This window comes from Danio rerio, chromosome 1 (assembly GCF_052040795.2).
Source record: "Danio rerio strain M-AB ecotype USA chromosome 1, GRCz13ab, whole genome shotgun sequence".
NCBI lineage: Eukaryota > Metazoa > Chordata > Actinopteri > Cypriniformes > Danionidae > Danio > Danio rerio.
Window position 1 is genome coordinate 15,797,224 of NC_141021.1, and position 19,014 is coordinate 15,816,237.

General features: G+C 38.0%; 2 protein-coding genes across 13 annotated transcripts in view; one reads left to right on the forward strand and one right to left on the reverse strand.

Annotated features, from left to right (window-relative positions):
• Nucleotides 1–19,014, forward strand: part of LOC147846722 (serine/threonine-protein kinase pim-3-like) — a 30,151-nt gene that overhangs the window by 8,372 nt on the left and 2,765 nt on the right. Inside the window, exons 1-8 of one of the 3 annotated variants that reach the window (XM_087236941.1) lie at nt 16,220–16,513; nt 16,753–17,010; nt 17,128–17,210; nt 17,324–17,374; nt 17,447–17,819; nt 17,944–18,123; nt 18,196–18,291; nt 18,389–18,573. In XM_087236941.1, the coding sequence (XP_087093067.1) occupies nt 16,498–16,513; nt 16,753–17,010; nt 17,128–17,210; nt 17,324–17,374; nt 17,447–17,819; nt 17,944–18,123; nt 18,196–18,287 (1,053 nt within the window). In that variant the 5' untranslated portion in view covers nt 16,220–16,497 and the 3' untranslated portion in view covers nt 18,288–18,291; nt 18,389–18,573. Of the gene's footprint in view, nt 1–16,219; nt 16,514–16,752; nt 17,011–17,127; nt 17,211–17,323; nt 17,375–17,446; nt 17,820–17,943; nt 18,124–18,195; nt 18,292–18,388; nt 18,574–19,014 lie in introns of those variants that run through there. The other 2 variants (XM_087236943.1, XM_087236942.1) reach the window with 2 other exon arrangements.
• Nucleotides 824–12,248, reverse strand: LOC110437782 (piggyBac transposable element-derived protein 4). Of its 10 annotated transcripts, none has more exons than XM_087236885.1 (5): nt 12,122–12,248; nt 11,934–12,039; nt 2,937–3,145; nt 1,474–2,700; nt 824–1,333 (listed from the first exon to the last, which is right to left on the reverse strand). In XM_087236885.1, exons 3-5 carry the CDS (start codon nt 2,969–2,971, stop codon nt 1,066–1,068), a joined length of 1,530 nt encoding a protein of 509 aa, XP_087093011.1. In that variant the 5' UTR covers nt 2,972–3,145; nt 11,934–12,039; nt 12,122–12,248; the 3' UTR covers nt 824–1,065. The 10 variants fall into 10 exon arrangements, with proteins under 10 accessions (XP_087093011.1, XP_087093010.1, XP_087093009.1 ...); XM_087236884.1 differs by having other exon boundaries at nt 1,474–2,703; XM_087236883.1 differs by lacking the exons at nt 11,934–12,039; nt 12,122–12,248 and adding exons at nt 7,438–7,589; nt 7,674–7,757.

A 19,014-nucleotide genomic window follows, 5' to 3' on the forward strand; every position in this document is an offset into this window, starting at 1 on the left:
GAAATTAAATCTTGAGCAGGTGTAAGACAAAAGCTGCTAAAAAAAATGGCCACACCAAATGTTGATTCAAGCTTAATTATAAATAAAGTCAATTTACGGCTCTATTTAAAGCATCATTCATAGCACGTCTACACAAGGACATAAAACTATATACAATACTTTTACAGGAAGATATCTTGTAGGTGTTGTTTTGTTCTTATAGGCATTTTCACCTCAGCTTCAATCAGCGAATGCACAAACTTAAAATGTAATAAACCCAAATTTAGATTTCACTAGACATGTACCAGTGTACTGCAGCATATTTTTATTTATGGGCTTCAACTGGCAAACTGTAAGATTTTTATGGGACTATTTAAGACTTTCAAATTGTGCAATAAATGTAGCTTTAGTCACCAATCTGTATTTAATGTGTAAGCAAAAAGGGCAAAATTCCATTCTTAAAAAATCTGACTTAAACATGGGCTAATTTGCATAAAATTAAAACTAAATGCAATTTATTTAGCTGAAAATGTGTGCACACTAAAACATTTTTTCTTTTTTCATTAGTAGTAGATTTCTGTATAAATGTTCTTGCAGTGTGGCAGAATTTCTTAATTTCAGTAAAATCTTTTATTACTTTTGCTAGAACTAAAAATGTCTGTTGAAAAATAAAATAATAGTCAACATCCTGAACCAGTGTTAGCTCAAAATCACCTCCTGGCCAAATACAAATCCTGATTTAACCGAGGGAAACATTCCTTTGGCCAGTACTTGCTTTTAAAAGGATGTTAAAATGACTCCAAATAAACATGTGGAGATGAACATAAAACGTAGGGCAAGCAAAGCCATTCAACACATATTTATTCAGCCTTTCAATACAACAAACAAAACATTTAATTTCAAATCAAGGCAAAAAATAATTGCAAAAACACCTTTTACATTTGCTTCAAGAAGACTTTTTTAAGCCGTCATTAGAATGGTCCATCTCAGGCTGAAAGAACATCATCATATCATGTCATACATGACTGGAGGTAACACCTTCTCCCAGCAGCGCTGTCAGCATGACCTGTGGAATGTAGTTGAGGATTATCCTGATGAAGAGAGACTCAAGGGAACTGCTGCAGAATCCAGACTATCTATATCTGTAAGCTCTAAAATGAGGGCTTGCAAGAACGCTTTTCGTGTTAAAGGCTTCTTGCCGTTTCCCTTGGTCACTAGTTCCTGCATGATGAAGGCATTCTCTACAGCGATGTCCAGAAAGTGATAAAACATGCATTGATACCACTTTTTGGGTTTGTGTATGGCTCTGAAATGTTCAGTGACGCAATCAGATGAATCCACTGCTTCCATGTTCCTGCATGAAGACAAAACAAAAGCATTTGTCAAAATCTAAAACATCTGTCTGATCAACAATAAGACAATAAGGAAGGTCTGTGTAAAAGGCCTGCCACCACAGCTGGAAAAAATCCTAAAGGAAACACTGATATTACTTACTTGCTGTAGTCCAGCACCACAGCTGGAACGGGGATCGCCTCAAGAGTTCGATGTGCATCCCGCCTCACCTTCCTCTGCACAGTATCACCTTCATAAGCTTTATGGAATGAAGAGCACATCTGCACCTCCTTGGAGTCTTTCCACTCAACAAACAGCAGCTTGTCTTGTCTAATCCAACGCATGGTGCCACGTGGAGCATTCGATAACAGCTTGTTCTTAGCTGATTTTGGGTAACCGGTCCTGTTTGGCCAAACAGGGCCACAAGCCAAGACCTTTTTGTCCAGAAGGTCTGTAAAGAGTGTGGGGCTGGTGTAAAACTTGTCTACAAACAATTTGTACCCAGAACCCAACATATTCTCATCCACTAACGCCATCACAGACTCATAGCTCAATCCCTCGCTCCGTGACGCACACGACTTCCCCTCGTAAATAAAGAAGTCCCACGTATAGCCGCAGGTGCAGTCTGTCAGTGCAAAGAGTTTGAACCCCATATTTGGAGATCTGCTTTTCAGGCTTTGTTTGAGTCCAGTTCCAGCCTGTGGTTTGACCATTCGTTCAACAATGGTGATGTTCTGAAAGGGATGAAAGTATGATTTGCAGGACTCCCTAATGACTTGGTACAGAGGCTGGATTTTACCCAGACGTTCGTAACCTGCTGTTCCCTTCTTTAAGATGTTCTTCTCATCCTCTCTGCTTTCGCTCAGATGAAGAACTTTGGAGATGGACAGAAATTTCCTGTAAGACATGATTTTTGCAGGAAAGGAAAGACTAAAGTGCTGGGACTCACTCCAATAGTCTGATAGTGAAGAGCACCTGAACATGCCCATGTAAATTACCAGCGCTACGTACGACTTCATGTCACTTTGACTAATGAAGTTCCACAACTTGCCCTTTCTCTCTTCGTACTTGGCTGCATAGCTGTTTGTGTAGCCTGCAATGGTCTGAAACATTGACTTTGGGAAAAGGAGCTGAAAAAACTGCAGAGCGCTGGAGCACCTGTTTGGTAGAATCTGAGGGCCAGGATTTTGGTTGGGTGTGAAGACCAGCAGAGGTGGCTCAACGTCTGCTTCATCTGAGCTTTGCCACTTTTCTGTTTCAGTCCAATAGAAACCATTTTCACTTTTCCTGTCGCCTCCTCCAGCAGAAGACAGGCAAAGTCTCTTTCTGTGTTGTGGAGCGTCTTTTGAATCGTAGTCCTCCTCTGGCAGGTAAAGGTCTGATGAAGGCCTACTGCATGGCACAAGAAGAAATCATCAGATAATTTGCCAAATACTTCACAACTAAAATGAGCAGGTAACCAAAGTCAGGTTAGGCCATAATTAAATTTTTTTTTTTTTTTTACATAAAGTTTTAATAATTTTTAAACAGTTTAAATAATCTTCAAAGCATGCCTTCAGGTTTTTCGTATTCTTAAATCATACAAATACAATATTAAAACATTTGAAGGGGAAACAAAAACCCACCGGTCTAGAATAGGATCCATATTGTCAATAAACATGTCTTCTGCTGAGCTGTCCACACTGGATGCCACACTGTCCTGGTCACAGAAATCAAGTTCTTCATCGCTGCCAACTATGCAATCCGCATTAATTGTAGTGTTTTTCTTTGGAACCGAAGCAGAAGCATGAAAACCCTCCACTGCAACTGCTGGAACAACAGGAACCAATTTTCGCTGTTGGATTTTAGAAGAGCAAAAAAAAGTCAGTAACCGCATTTTTCACTGTCAGGCTAGTGCGAGCCAGGTCTATTATCGGGTCGAGCTTATAGCCCAGGAGCTTGAGCAGTAAGCTGAAATCAGGTCATGTTTCCACTCTAAGGCCAATAGCTCGCAGCTGAAGAAGTCGGATTTCTACCTTCAAATCCATCTCAACAAATCAATGTTTATCCTTTTTCTCAACATCCTATTTCTCATCACTTTCATTAACTATAATTATTTGAATGAGTATTTAACTTAGAACTGATTTAACTAATGAATAAGTTAACACACAGCTTAAAGTAAGAATGTTCAGTGTCCTTGCTCCTCTCTTTGCCTGTCTATTTTAACTTTGTTTTCAGGAGACACACAAAAACCAGGTCATAGGTCATGGAGACCTCTCTCTCTCTCCCTCTGAACGTAATTACCGATGCAGATGAGAAGACACCCGTTCTATTTGTCCTGATATTGTCTAGAGTAATTTAGCTGTTTGATTGATCTGTTTTGATTGTTAATTCTTATTAAAGTAATTCCATTTGTATGTAGATAGACACTTTGTGTAGTAAGGATATTGTAGCAGACTGTTGATGTAAACAGTCTTGAACCACATTGATAAAACAGCTGAACGTACAAAAAAAAACATCCTGAAGTTTCTACAGCAGATTGTCTCTTGCATCTATTGTGTCCCTGGTTTAGCTTTTCACAGTTCGGAGATGAGCTCTTAATAACTTAGGGTCGGCCAAACCCCCAAGAACCATGTATCCATCCATATATGGAGTTAGACACAATACTTCATTGACGCACGCATTTAGAATTGTCTATTTTTCCTGTAAGCAATGAGAACTGTTTACCAGGATCCCACCTTTTCTGGATTTGTGTAAAGAGTATAACTGCTGCATTGTTGTACTGTAAGTCAGAGCAGCCCAGCAGCTCATTGCGAGTGTTGAAGCTGGCTTCTGCTGATGAAACTGCAAACTATCTTTAGTAAACTTTCTTTATTTAATCGAATCTCTGACTCCGGCTTTTCTTCATCTGATAGACTGGTAATTATTTGGGTGAAACTGTATACCTATCCCTACAGTTGGTAAAGTGCAAACCCCACCCCCAGAATGTCCCCCGAATCAAAAGTCACACGACCCGCCCAGTTCAGCGGGAGGAAGAAAGTCAAATCAGAATCAGGCAGATAAAGCACACCATCACATCATGGTGATACAATCAAAATGGAGACAACCGAAGCAAACAAATTACACGTTACAGTACAGCATTACATTATTTATCTATACGCACAGGCCTTTGTATGTTCGTTCATTATGTTTATTTACTCGCTGAACATATCAAATTTCCCTAGGCTCTATGACAAGTAATTCCCCATTTATTTAAGAGAATAATTTAAGGATGTTGCATATTATTCGGTTATCTTAAGAAAACAGTTAAGTGTTTTAGGACATAAGAGCAAGTAATAAATTATAAGCTTGCCTATATTGTTGTGCTCAGCTGTTATCCACATCTGCAACAGTTTACAGAAAAAAAGAAAAAAGTATACTACATTTGATAAAAGCAGTGTTAAATATTTCAGAGTGGCACATTTCCACTGATTCTTCCCAAAGCAAAATTACGATTTAAAATAATAAATATCCTTCTAATAAAACTCTTCATTTAAAATTTCATTTTTAAATTTTACCATGTCATAAAACAAACACTTGTTGAGGACATGGAGCATTTTTTTTTTCGTGAAGCTCCCCCTCATTGGACCCTAAGTGGCTCAATATTTATGCTAAGTATAATAATGATAATCCTTAATTAAAGTGAATTTCCCTGTTTATCTGCAGTGTCTTGGCTTAAAATATGCATCTGAAGTTTCAATCAAAATAACCGACAGATAATTAATGTTCAATTTGCCCTGATTTGTGTGCGAGAAAAATGTTGTTTGCATGTCTGTACCTTTTTAAAGCAGAAGAGCTGATACAGTCTTCATATCCCACTTATCCAAGCCCCTGATTTGTTGAGAAATTGGTCTCTTTAAACAAATATTCCACTATTATCAAAAACCTCTTAAGCAATCAATAAAGAAATACTAGCATAGCAGGTTAAAGTGCACCATGAAGGTTTTCTAGAGGTTATTTTATATAAATATAAACTTCCACTATAGGTTTTCTTGCATCAAATATCACACACTTTGTTTGTGCCCATCCAATTTTAAATGTCATTGACACTGGAAGCCTTTCTTCCATTCATTTTCCCAAGTCTTCATTTAGCATTTTCTATTGTGAGATTTCACGAATCTAAAATAGTATTTAATAGATTTAAATTACTTTAAGGTAGCTTCATATTTAATTTATGTAATTCAAAACTGAATTTATCATCATTACTTCAGTCATCAGTCACATGATTCTTCAGAAATCAGAAAACATGATGAATTGCTGTTTTATTATGATTCATTATTATTACAATTGCAAGTATTACTGCATTTATAGCTGATCATAACATTGTCGAGTTTTAAAATGTCATAATTATTACCCCTCTAACTCTTTACTCTCAGTTTAAACAAATCTACACAATGAATTCATTTTTGAAAAATATCACGCTTATTTTTGTAATGTGATTATTTAATGGAAATGTAAAAAGTATTGGATTGTTTTTATAGTTTACTTTTTAAATAATTAAATATACTATGTTTGATTCGGGAATCAGCATCAAAGAAATTGGAAGATGTTAAAACTGATCATTCTCTATGGCCTTTTTCATCTTCATACATACCTACAGCCAATTTAGTTTATTCAATTCTATAGCGCATGCCTTTGGACTGTAAGGAAAACCCGGAGCACCTGGAGAAAACTCATGCACACGAACAAGGGGAGAACAATCAAACTCCACACAGAAATGCCAACTGGCCCAGCCGGGACTCGAACCAGCGACCTTCTTGCTGTGTGGCTAACCACTGAGAAACCGTACCACAGATGGAATGATGATATTGATATTATTATTAGAGTTTACAAGAAAATACAGCTCCATGCTTAGACCTAACCAAAACTATAAACAACAACAGACTACCTGTAGTAATGGACACAAATGTAGGTGACGCTGGGCACACAAACTATTCAGGTGTTTTATATTCACACATTCAGTCAGTGACAGCTCCCTGTATTGTTTACTGTGGTATTTTAAATATTCGGATTGAAACTACATGCAAGTATGACTTCAAAACAACATTAGCAATATTTAATTAACTGAGAACTTTATTGTACTTTAATAGTCAGTGGCTGCTAATATTATTTCACTATTTATAATTTGCAGTTTCTAAAATTATATTAAGCAGAAAGGCTGAATGTGCGAATATAAAACCAACTTTACCTCAGTGGTATCATTTAATGTAAAAATCTAAAATAATATAGACTACTAATGAAGACTTGGGAAAATGACGCTTTGTTTAGACTTATTTGAGCTGATCTGACTGACAGCTAAACAATAAACACACACTTAAAGTATCATGACATTAAACAACAGTAAAGTACAAGAGCCATGTGCTAACGTAGACGACTTGTTTATAGGCTACAAGAAAATACAGCTCCATGCTTAGACCTAACTAAAACTATAAACCACAACAGACTATCTGCATTAAATGTAGGTGACGGTGGGCACAGTAGGTATTATATCGCCAGGTGAGCTCAGATGTAAACTATGTACTCTTTTACATTTGATAATTAAATATAAACATCAATCATCTTTAACACTTACAGGATGCGATTCGGAGGAGCAAGCTGGTCCAAATAAAGTGGGCACAGACCCTTCTTTGACTTTTAAGCGTTTTGCAAACCCCGCGTTGATCGCGCCGAGATTTGTGAAGCAGTCGTCAGTGAAATGACGGGAACAGAGCACAAGGTTGGGACTATAGCGCTTCGGTGTGCGTGTAAAAATGAAGTCTAGCCACTGCTTTCTCGCGCTCTCCTCCTTTGGAAGTGTAAACAGCACTAACTTGCGTTCACAGCGCAGAACACAGCGCCTTCTCGACATGTCGATACAGGAAGCTAACAGAAACTCCTCCTTTGATGGCGTGCATAACACTAACTTTTAAAGGGGTGGCCTTGAGTGTATGTTGTCGCTTCATTGTGTTTATGGGGTGCAAAATATTGTGCTCTGTTGCTAAATTGTTAACAGTGGCAAACAGAGTTCCCCATTGTTTACATTCTTGATGTCATTACGTGCTTGCTACAGCGCACAGCTAACGATAAAAACTAACGGCATTTAAGATACCAGTTTCAGCAAATACTTACAGGTTGTGGCTCACAATCGTCTTTTATCGTCGGGACCGCTCCTTCTTTGAGAAGAAGTTTGAGACCGAATCCAGCGCTGAACTGAGAGTAATTCTGGAAGCAGTTCTTTGTAAAATGCCTCGCACAGAGAGAGAGATCTTTCTTATAACTCTCTGGAACACAGTTAAAAATGAACTGTAACCACCTCTCTCTCTGTTCCCTGTCCCTTGGAAGACCAAATAATGAAAAAGCCCTACCTCTATGAAAATAGCAGCGTTTGGAAGGCATTGTACCTTTCTCTACTGCTAACTTTACATGGCTCTGTGACCACGCCCCTATGCGTTTCTAGGACGTACTGCATGGTTTATGACATAACCCGAAGGGTTTTTTTTTTTTTGTGGGAGTAAATCCAAAGGGAAGGGAATGATTGCAAAAGAAATAGTTAGGAAATGACAGAAGTAGTAGGATGATGAAGTTAAAGGCAGGCATATGCATCTTATTCAAGTCAATAGGTTTGGTAATAGAAGGAATGTTTTTATGGACAAACAGAAACAATAGAGAATGTAATTACAGAATGTGAGGCATATGAAAAACTGATTCCAATAAATCCAAGTGCTAAGCATACATTGTATAAATAATGTCATTATTAATTTATTATTTAAAAGAAACAAATTTGACTTGCATAATTTAGGGATGAATTGGCAAAATAAAAGGAATTATAAATGTATTCAGGTATAAACGGTATATGTTTTTTCTTTTTTTCTTCTCCCCCTGGCAATCTCCTCAACCGTTATGCTCTACACCCTCCTATCCAGTAGGTGGCAGGATTGCACCATTTATGTTTGTCTGCTAACCGCCATTAACCCCAAAAGAAGATTTTTTTGTAGTTTCCCAAAATTTTGTTAGCTGTAGGTTTTGCCAAAGACTATACAGGGGTTGGACAATGAAACTGAAATGCCTGGTTTTACACCACAAGTTCATTAGTATGGTGTAGGGCCTCCTTTTGTGGCCAGTACAGCATCAGTTTGTCTTGGGAATGACAGATACAAGCCCTGCACAGTGACCATAGGGATTTTGCGCCATTCTTCTTGCAGACTAGTGGTCAGATCACTACATGATGCTGGGGGAGGAAAATGTTTTCTGACTTGCTCCTTCAAAAAATCCCAAAAGTGGCTCAATAATATTTACATCTGGTGACTGTGCAGGCCATGTTCAACTTAATTTCAAACCTTTCCAAAAGTTTAACTTTAACAGCCGGGCCATGGATATTGAGCCTCTGGAGACCCTGACAAACAGTTTTGGTGGAAACAGGAGAGGTGTACACAGGGGCGGACTGGCCATCTGGCAGGCAGGGCAGTTTCCTGCTGGGCCGACATACTTTTTGGGCTGGGCTGATCATCTTCTTATGATCTGATCGGCCCATAAAACACTAAGCAGACTGTTTTTCTGCCTGATTAATTCACAATGCTGTGATCTGTGACACTCTTAAAGTAAGATGTTTTTTTTCCAGACAGACCGGCCCATGTGACATAATCTGCAGCCCATTGGTTCTTTTCTTTATTGATATTGGGCTGACACAACCACAAACTCCAATTTTGGGCTTTGTGTGAGCGTGCTACGTCGGTGTGTATTTGTCAAAATAGTCGAGAGATGCCCGTTTCAGACAACAAGCGCGTTTAGAGAACTGAAGCAACGCGCATCTAGTTACCTATCTGTCTATAAATACTTATTTTTACTTTTCATCTACACCAAGGCCCACGGCAACTTCCTCCCATGCCGTTTACTTAACTTGCAAATCTTTATTTTACAAATTATAAAGATCCTAAAGAACTGTATGCTTCAAGCTCTATAAGTGTCATTCATATATTTTAAGGCGCACTAGGTCAAAAGACAATCGCATAAGATATCATGACATTTCGTTTTTGATCACCTATATAGTTACAATAATATTTATACAATAAGATTGTAATGTTTATATACATGATAAAATTAGTGTGCAACTTAAGCGAAACTAATAATTTTTTTTTTTACATTAAGTTTTGTAGTTTGGGCCAAAACAAATATTTGTTGCATTTTTAATCGTTTAAGTTCATTTGATTGACTATATACAATCATTAAGCTATACTGACGTTTCATTGAGGCAACCCGGTGGCGCAGTAGGTAGTGCTGTTGCCTCACAGCAAAAAGGTTGCTAGTTCAAGCTTCGGCTGGGTCAGCTGGCATTTCTGTGTGGAGTTTGCATGTTCTCCCTGCGTTCGCGTCGGTTTCCGAGTGCTCCGGTTTCCCCCACAGTCCAAAGACATGCGGTACAGGTGAATTGAGTAGGCTAAATTGTCCGTAGTAAATGAGTGTTTGTGGATGTTTCCCAGAGATGGGTTGCAGCTGGAAGGGCATCCGGTGCGTAAAACAAGTGCTGTATAAGTTGGCGGTTCATTATATTTTCTTTTCAAATGTAAAAGAGTACAGTTCACACCTGAGCACACCTTGCGAGTGGCGATGTAATAGTTTGTGTGCCCACCGTCACCTAAAATTGTGTCCATTAATGCAGATTTTCTGTTGTTGTTTTTAACTTTAGTTAGGTCTAAGCATGGAGCTGTATTTTCTTGAGAGGGAGAGAGAGAGAGAGTTTTAATTTTATTGCCATTTCAGCTTCTATGGCTATGTCATGACGAAAAAAAAGATCAAGTTTACCACGTTTTATAAATACCAATTTTCTATAATTACAAAAATATTTTAACAATTAAAAGTCATCAACAGCAATTAATATTATACAAGGTAAAAATACATAAATAATAATTATAATGATAATATATAGGATAAAAATCTAAAACATTTAAGGTTTCCTTATGATAAAAATTTTACAATTTTAAATGGATTCACATAAAAAAAATATTTAATACTATTTAATATCCAGATAAAATTGTTGTCTGATAACATTACACATTGGGGCATTCCACAAGTATACGTTTAACAGTTATGTTTCTGTTGCGATATTGACATTTTGTTGGTTCTTCTCCTTTAAGTAAATGTTCATGCATGAGTCTCGTGTGTCCATCTTGTATAAAAAAAATCTCATCATGTCTTGACTTAAAAAATAAATTTCCTATTTCTGGTTATATTTCAAAAAGTTTATCATTTAAGCACTGATCCCATTCTGTTTTCATTAGTTGAGAATACAGCCTTTTATTAGTGCCTTTGGATCCAAGGGGGGGATTTTACACTGCTTCAGCTTTCCTGCTAGGGCTGTTTTGGCAGCTTTGTCGGCTTGTTTATTTCCAAGTAATCCGGTATGTCCCGGGATCCAGCTGAAGACTTTATTATAAAACTTTCTCTGTAGTTCTTCCACTCTAATACAAATGTCGATAATAATGGGATGCTCCAGTTTAAAAAAATTCAATGTCTGTGACAAGATTTTGAGTAAGAAAAAATACTAAAATTGTGTCCTTCAGCATTTTAATGTGTTCTAGAGCTAAAAAGAGAGCCTTTGCTTCCGCTGTAATAATTGAGCTATGATCTGGCATGCAAATGCAGAGTGATTGACACATTACTATTGCTGCAACATGACTGAAACATGACTGTCCTTTTTTGATCCACCTATATTGGTTTACGAGTAGGATACAAATGTCTTATGTCAGCAACTGCTTGTTGACATGTACGTGGACAAGTATCAGCCTTCTTATGCTTGCTCAGATCCAGATTTGCATGCAATTTATTTAACCTCCATGGTGGGACCGGGCAAATGAGAGTCTAGTGGATGGAATCAAGACGTAGATTTAGGTTTATTATGTGTGTTCTGATCCATACACAGAATCTTTATTTTCTTGTATCCTATAAATAAGTCGTACGTTAGCACAGGGCTAACTCTTTAAAATTAATGACTTTAATACTATTAATTTTGTTTTAAACTCGCAAATAAAACACAATTACAGCAAAACAAAGGAATAATAGCATAGCCATTCAAAGTAATGATTATTATATATATTTTATTCATATTATATAGATATGAATAAAAGCCACTATTTTTGATGGTCCCTGGTTTGAATCTGCCGTAAAAAAATGCACTTAACTGCAGGAAACCGTGGCAGGTACCGTAACTACGCAAACAGCTGTGGCAGGTACCGTGGCGACCGCATACAGCCGTGGCAGGTACAGTGGCGGGCGCACTTAGCTGTAGCAGGTAACTTATTTGTGGCAGTTGCCCCTGACACGCAAAGATTTTACTCCCTCTCTTACAGTATACACATTACAACACACATCCCACATACACAACAAACTTTAGCTGTAGCCACTACTGGTACTGCTTTATTACAATGTTTCTATTTTTCTAGGGTTTTTGTTTCTAATGGCCCCTTCATGCACACTTACAGCTTCAAGTATGTAGACTGTCTTAGGAAAGCACAATAGCAGTAAACACGTGCAAACAAACATCCGAAGTAACTTTAGCCGCAGATGCTATTCATTTCGGCTTAACATTAGTAGAATGCTAACGTTAGAAGTACAGAAAATGTCATACTTACTCGAAGTAAGGTAGGATCGCGTCTTGTTGGAACAGATCCAGTTTTCAAAAACAATTTACTGGCGAATCCGGAGTTGAATTGTCCCGCGTTCTCAAAGCTGTCTGCACTAAAATGGTTAGCGCAAACATATAACAGTTTTGGTAGGTTTTCAGGCACCTTATCTTCAAAGATTATACTCAGCCACTTACGCCTCAGTCGCTCATTTGAAGGAAGACGGTGAAGGCTCTTGTGTTGAGCCTTACATTCAAAAAAAGCGCAAGGGTGTTCCTTCTGTGGCATCGCCTCGACTCACACGCAGAAAATGGCGGAAACGACAAACTCGGGATATGTTAATACACGCAGCTGTCCATCAATTCGGTGGGCGGGGGGACCGCACTCCTACGTGAAGTTGCAGTCGGTCTGAAACAGCTCCTGTTTTGTTGTTAAATTGAAAAAAAAGGACTAAGTGTGTTCATTTCAGCCCAATATGACGGTCTATAAACCATACCAACACACATCTGTCCAAGCAGCTTGAAAAGTAGATATTTCACCATAGGTGCCCTTTAATATTAAGCAATACTGGAAAAGAATTACTGTTTATCCTGTATTCTAGGCAGTATTGATAAACTGCCACAAAAAAATATTAACACAAGTTATAAGAATGCCGTCTCACGGTTGCTGAATGTCATACGACAACGTTGCTACAGCCTTCTTACGTCTTACATTCGGCTCGTTTGAGGTGCGCCTCGCCTTGACTGCATTGTAAACGAGAGCAGGCGTCTGCAGTAAGAGGAGGGCTCAAAAATTACATCAGAAGTCGGACACTTGCCGAATCTCGCTGTTTTGCCACCTGGAAACGTCACCAGTGGCGGAGATCTCGTTCGCGTTTTTTATCGAAAAATAAAAAATGAAAAAATACTATGGTGATTTATAGAAAATATTATAGCATTAAATATTATTATATATTAAATATTATAGCATTTTTGAAAATTTTTATTCAGTATTGGATTATTTTTATAGTTGTCGTGATACCAGAGCAACTATAACATTTAAATAGGCTATTATATAATATGGTTCAAAAGCACTACAGTATACGTTACTATAGTATTTTTTAATGTGGGAGTGGATGCAATTGAAATATCACTGTTTTTACAAAAAGATGGACAGAATTACAGAAGATGAACAGCTCATTAAAAGGATGTATTTAAAATATAATTCTGTATATTCATCAAACGTTAAAAGAATAACAAAATAAACAGCATATACAGCAGGAAAATTTTCAAGAAACCTAATTTGGCTGCATTGTAAATGAAGTATAGCAAGATGCTTTTGAGTGAAGAAATTTGAAGAACTTCTTAGGGGGTTCATTATATTGACATGCTTATTAGGTCTATATGAAATGCTTTTTCTCCAGCCAGACTAAAATAAATAGCCCGAAACTTTATCCAGAATAAAAACTATTAGACTGTAGGAAATACTGTGAAAATGTTCTTGGTCTATTAAACATGACTTTTGACTTCACATATGTGTGTGTTTGTGTGTTGTTTACTACACCCCTTCCACTACTCATATGAAACCACACAAAGATGAGGCATAATGACAAAACGGTCTGATTACCTTTGTATGTATGTGTATGTGTATGTATTGGATTGACTGTCATGGAATAACGCTGCATAAAATTTACAATACAAAATTCACACAAACATACAAAAAGTGAAAATGACAACAAACAGGACTTCAAACTGAGAGAGAAATAAAACACAGCACATGCACATCCTGATGATTTACTAGTAACATTTAGTTAAATTGGATAGGTCACGTTATGTTTTACAAAGATGTGTTTTGTTTGTGTGTAAATCTTAATAAAAAACCATATGTAATGTTCTTTATGACTTTTTTTTAATTATCAGCGAAAACACAAAAAGGTATTCAACAAATCCAGGTTTAAACCTTATTAAACAAGATAGAGAATAAAGTGTAATGTGTCAGTCTCATCCAATCAGCATTCAGCTCTGTCGTCAGCCAGTCGTTTTCCATCATGCTTTTGATAACGCAGTCTTTGGAGAGCAACTGCTGCCGACTGATCAATCCGAGGTCCCCAATAATATCCAGCTGCAGGCCCGCAGACCCACACATTTTAGGCACACACAATTTAGGCAAACCATATATGGTTACGACGGGTGTTAATGTTATTAATGTCTTTTTGGACATCGTCATTGATATATTTTGATATATATGGTTATAAATATTGTACACAATAAACAATAGTGTTTACTTTATTTCACAAATATTGCGATCGAGGCGGGCGAATAGGGAGCGTTGTTCCCGATCGCCATTCATTATACTAGACTGAACAGTTTTCTCTCAGTCATCATAGAGGATCAGTCATTATTATCTGACAGAGTCAATATAACAGATACTCGTTTGCTGGCCTTGCTGAAAGATCTAAATTGGACAGGTTTAATATAATGGATTCATTTATAAAGAAGGAAATAGCAAGTTAATATAGGCAATAATACATTTTATATGTAAAAAATCTTCATTCATTCATTCATTTTCTTTTCGGCTTAGTCCCTTTATTAATCCGGGGTCGCCACAGCGCCACATCTTATCCAGCAAGTTTTTACGCAGAAGATGCCCTTCTAGCCGCAACCCATCTATGGGAAACATCCACACACACACACACACTCATACACTACAGACAATTCAGCTTACCCAATTCACCTGTACCGCATGTCTTTGGATTGTGGGGGAAACCGGAGCACCCGGAGGAAACCCACGCAAACGCAGGGAGAACATGCAAACTCCACACAGAATCGCCAACTGAGCCGAGACTCGAACCAGCGACTCAGCGACCTTCTTGCTGTGAGGCGACAGCACTACCTACTGCGCCACTGCTTTGCCTGTAATAAAAATCTTTTTACATGTAATAAATGTATAACAGTATATTCATATTTTACTCAAGCGATTAAATCATGTGTATTTGCTTAATTTTCTAATAACTTTTTAATTAATGATTTCCCACATTTAATACTGTATAAAGAAAGCAATATATTGTTTTAAAACCAAAATTTAGTAATAAAAAGAAATGAACAATTAATAAAAAAGATAATCAGTTAAAATAATCAGTTTATAACTATATTATATACTGTTAAAATGATTAACTATTGTAATTTATTTTAATGTGACACATTATTGTTTGCTTTTTATATTTTATAACAAAGTGGTTTTAACCAAGTATGATAATATTAAGATGCTGAATTAGTTTATTACACTTAAATTAGACGGTCTATTATGTGTTCTTTGTGTATGTGGACACATAAAGTCATAAGTGTCTTTAGCCAATCATTTTTATTTACATAATTTGAGTTCAGAAACTGCAGAGATGTTAAAATGATCGTTACGATATAATAATAATGACTGAAATGGGAAACCATATTTGTAAAATTCAATAGGTGGCGATAATGCTAAGGAGTTAGTTAAATACCATATATGGTTTGCCTAAATCGTGTGTGCCTGAAACGTGTGTGGTTCTGCGGTTCTGATCTCCTAAAGGTCTTTCAACTCGTAAAGCGACCAGAACTGTGAACATACTTAAACAGCTAAACTCCTCTTCTAATGCTAATCTTTTTTTTTTTGGTTATTTTGTCACACGTTATGCTAAAATGTGTAATATTGTAAGAATTGTTATGCACTTGAAAATGTTCAGAAAATACAAAAAATAAATAAATAAATAAAAAATAAAAAACACACACATTTCTATCCAGCATGCATCCTGCGGTGATCACCGGTGATCAGTTCTGCACAGATTTTGGCCATCTCAAACGAGCCATAATTTACTTTTTATGATTTACAATAATAAATCATTTTGAACTTACACTTATATTCCTAATATCTATCTGAGCAGTTAACACTGTATAAATAATTAACTTAATTAAGAATTGCGTTTGCATTGCTTAAGCCACTAATAGAAAATATCTGAGCGATTTTTTATTTACTTTAATATAATTAATTCCTAAACAGCTGTCAAGTCAGTTCTTGTCAATTTAAATCTGCTCATTTAGCTTTCTCACCAATTTCAGTTTCGTGAATTATAAATTCATTCTTTAAAATTTACTATTATTATTGTTGTTAAATAATTATGTTTATTATAATAATTATTATTATTATTATTATTATTAAATATTTAATACTATTTATATGTTGAGATGTATCGTTATTTACTCTAGTGATTCAGAGTGGTTACTATAGCAACGCGTGTTATGCTTTGACTCAATATATAAACACCGAGACTCGCCGCGATCTGTGGATTGAGGAGAGGCGAATTTCTGAGGCATTTGCTGAGGATTACTGTGCTGATACTGCGATTCTTCAAGGAGACCAGAGAATTTCTGACAGAAGACTTTTAATTTACAAGGAGATCGACGCTCAGAGCTGAAATTATTCCTTTTGACACGTTTTGTTGCTCTTTTGTTGTGTTTATTTTGATTTTGATCTTGTTTTTATTGTTTTTATTGACATTTTTATTGATATTTGATCTTTGTTCTTGTTTTCAGGTTTGCTGGAGTTTGGAGGAGTTTGTCAGATGGGTGAAAACCGCAGTGAGTGTTTTAGTTTTTATTTGTTTATGATCAATCATGATATGATGTTGTGTAATGTTTGGGGAAATGTGATGTAAATAAACTGGTACAAATGAACCCATTTCAACACAACTGTTCCCCGATATAAGTGATCAGATGTCTTTTATTCTCTGTAGATGCAGCTACTAAAGTTAATTGTTGATTAATTCTTATAATCTTATGATAAACGTGATATGTTGTTGTTGTTGTCGTTGTCTCAGGCCGCTCCAGATCCAGGAGTTCTGCTTTCATCCAGGCAGCTGTTCAGGACGTCAGGACACATGATGGTGATGGTGAAACCCAGACCGTGAGCCAAGAACTTGATGGATTTCTCGCACCTCTGCCTTCCCTGTTGGCCAAATCTGTGTCCACAGATCAGGGTAACAGGAAGAGGAAGCGGCAGAGCGGCAGCCAGCAAACACCAGAAGATGAACGTCCGTCCACCTCATCTAGAAGAGCTCTCAAACGCTCTCGCAGAGGTCAGAATGGCTTATTGAAGAAGTGATGATGATGTTTCAGTAATGCTCTTTTACAGTTTTCTCTACTGCTGCATGTTTTCTTTGAACACACATTTCTACTGCTCCTCTGTGTTGCAGACGCGTATGCAAAGGGCCCACTGCTGGGAGACGGTGGATTTGGCTCTGTGTTTGCTGGGATGCGCAGGTCTGATGGACTGCCAGTAAGTCGTTTTCTCCGCTCTTCATTCAAACAGCCTTTAGAAATCCTGATCTCAGTAAATGTGATGTGTGAGGATCAGGCAGGTGTGATTTATTATGCTTTATCTGTCTACAGGTCGCCATCAAGTATGTGTCTAAAGAGCGGACACAGAGGAGACTGAGAGTTGTGAGTTCAGTGTGAACCTGTTGTTGTGTTTGATGTTTCATTGGGTTCTGAATCCAATCGTTTGTCCTGCAGGAAGGTCAGGGTCGGCTGCCGCTGGAGGTGGCACTGATGACCCGCGTCAATTCAGCTCCTGCCTGCCCCAACGTCCTGCAGCTGCTAGACTGGTTTGACCGTCCCAGACGCTACATCCTGATCCTGGAGCGTCCGGATCCCTGCCAAGACCTCCAGAGCTACTGTGAGGAGAACGACTGTCTGGATGAGGGTCTGGCCAAGAAAGTGCTGGTGCAGCTGATCGCGGCTCTGAAACACTGCGAGAGCCGCGGAGTCCTGCACCGGGACGTCAAGCCAGAGAACCTGCTGATCTCCACAGAGTCCCAGGACATCAAGCTGCTGGACTTCGGCTGTGGAGATCTGCTCAAGCGCTCGGCCTACAAATACTTCGCAGGTGGGTTTGTGTTGCAGAAGGAAACACTCTGTGGATGTTTGTGAGCTTTTGATGATCCACCAAAGGGAATTTGTGTGTGCTGGAGTGTTTTGAACGGGTGTTTGTGTCTCCTTGTGTCTCTCAGGAACTATTCAATACGCTCCACCTGAGTGGTTCTGCAGACAGCGCTACCATGCGGGTCCAGCTACGGTGTGGTCAGTAGGAGTGACCCTCTTCAACATCCTGTGCAACCGTTTCCCCTTCGGAGGCTCACTGAGGGTCACGTCCAGGAGCAAACTGACCTTCCCCATAACTCTGTCAACAGGTAAGAGACTCACTGAGAGATCAGCAGAAGTGTGTTGCTCTGTGTTTCTGAACACGGTGTTGTGTGTATCAGAGTGCCGTCAGCTGATTGGCTGGTGTCTCAGTCCAGCGGCGGCTGATCGGCCCAGTTTGGACGATATTGAGCGCCATCCCTGGTTACAGTGAACAGGTGGCCAGTGACTTGACACTTATCTGAGTGACGCACTCATGGCTTTGATTGTGTTGTTAGGGTCAGTCTGGATTAATGATCTTAATGATTTGTGTAGGGTGAGCAGGAGTCACACAGGAAGTGCAGAGAACTGCTTCCTGATCACCTGCAGAATGAGGAGTGGGCATTAACTAATGGCCGACTCACCCAGGGCCGGGGCCCCTTTACCTGCACTAAGCCACCGCTTCAGACGACTTTAATGTTAATAGGGATTTTAATAATAAACGTATTATTTAGACAAATAATCCAGGTGTAGTGTCTTCCTAGAGTGACTGGAGAGAGCTCAAATAAAGGGAGAGTTCACACAGAAATCCAGATTTACTCACTGTTTACTCAAACTCAAGCGGTTTCAAATCTTTAAGAGTTTCTTGTTTTCTGTTTTGCACAAAATAAAATGTTTTGAAGAAGCTGAAAACCTGTAACCGTTGACTTTCATAGTAGCAAAAACAAACAAGTCAATGGGTACAGCTTTTCAGCTTTCTTCAAAATATCTTCCTTTGTATTGAACAGAATAAAGAAACTCAAACAGGTTTGGAGCAAGTGAAAGGGAGTTAATGATACAGAATTGTTATTTTGGGGTGAACTATCCATTTAAGTCCTCTTAATGGAGGTTTTCATAATGGTTTTAAAATGAAGATTGCAGCTCTACTGACTGAGGCTAAAGGTGTGATGAAATATTGTTTT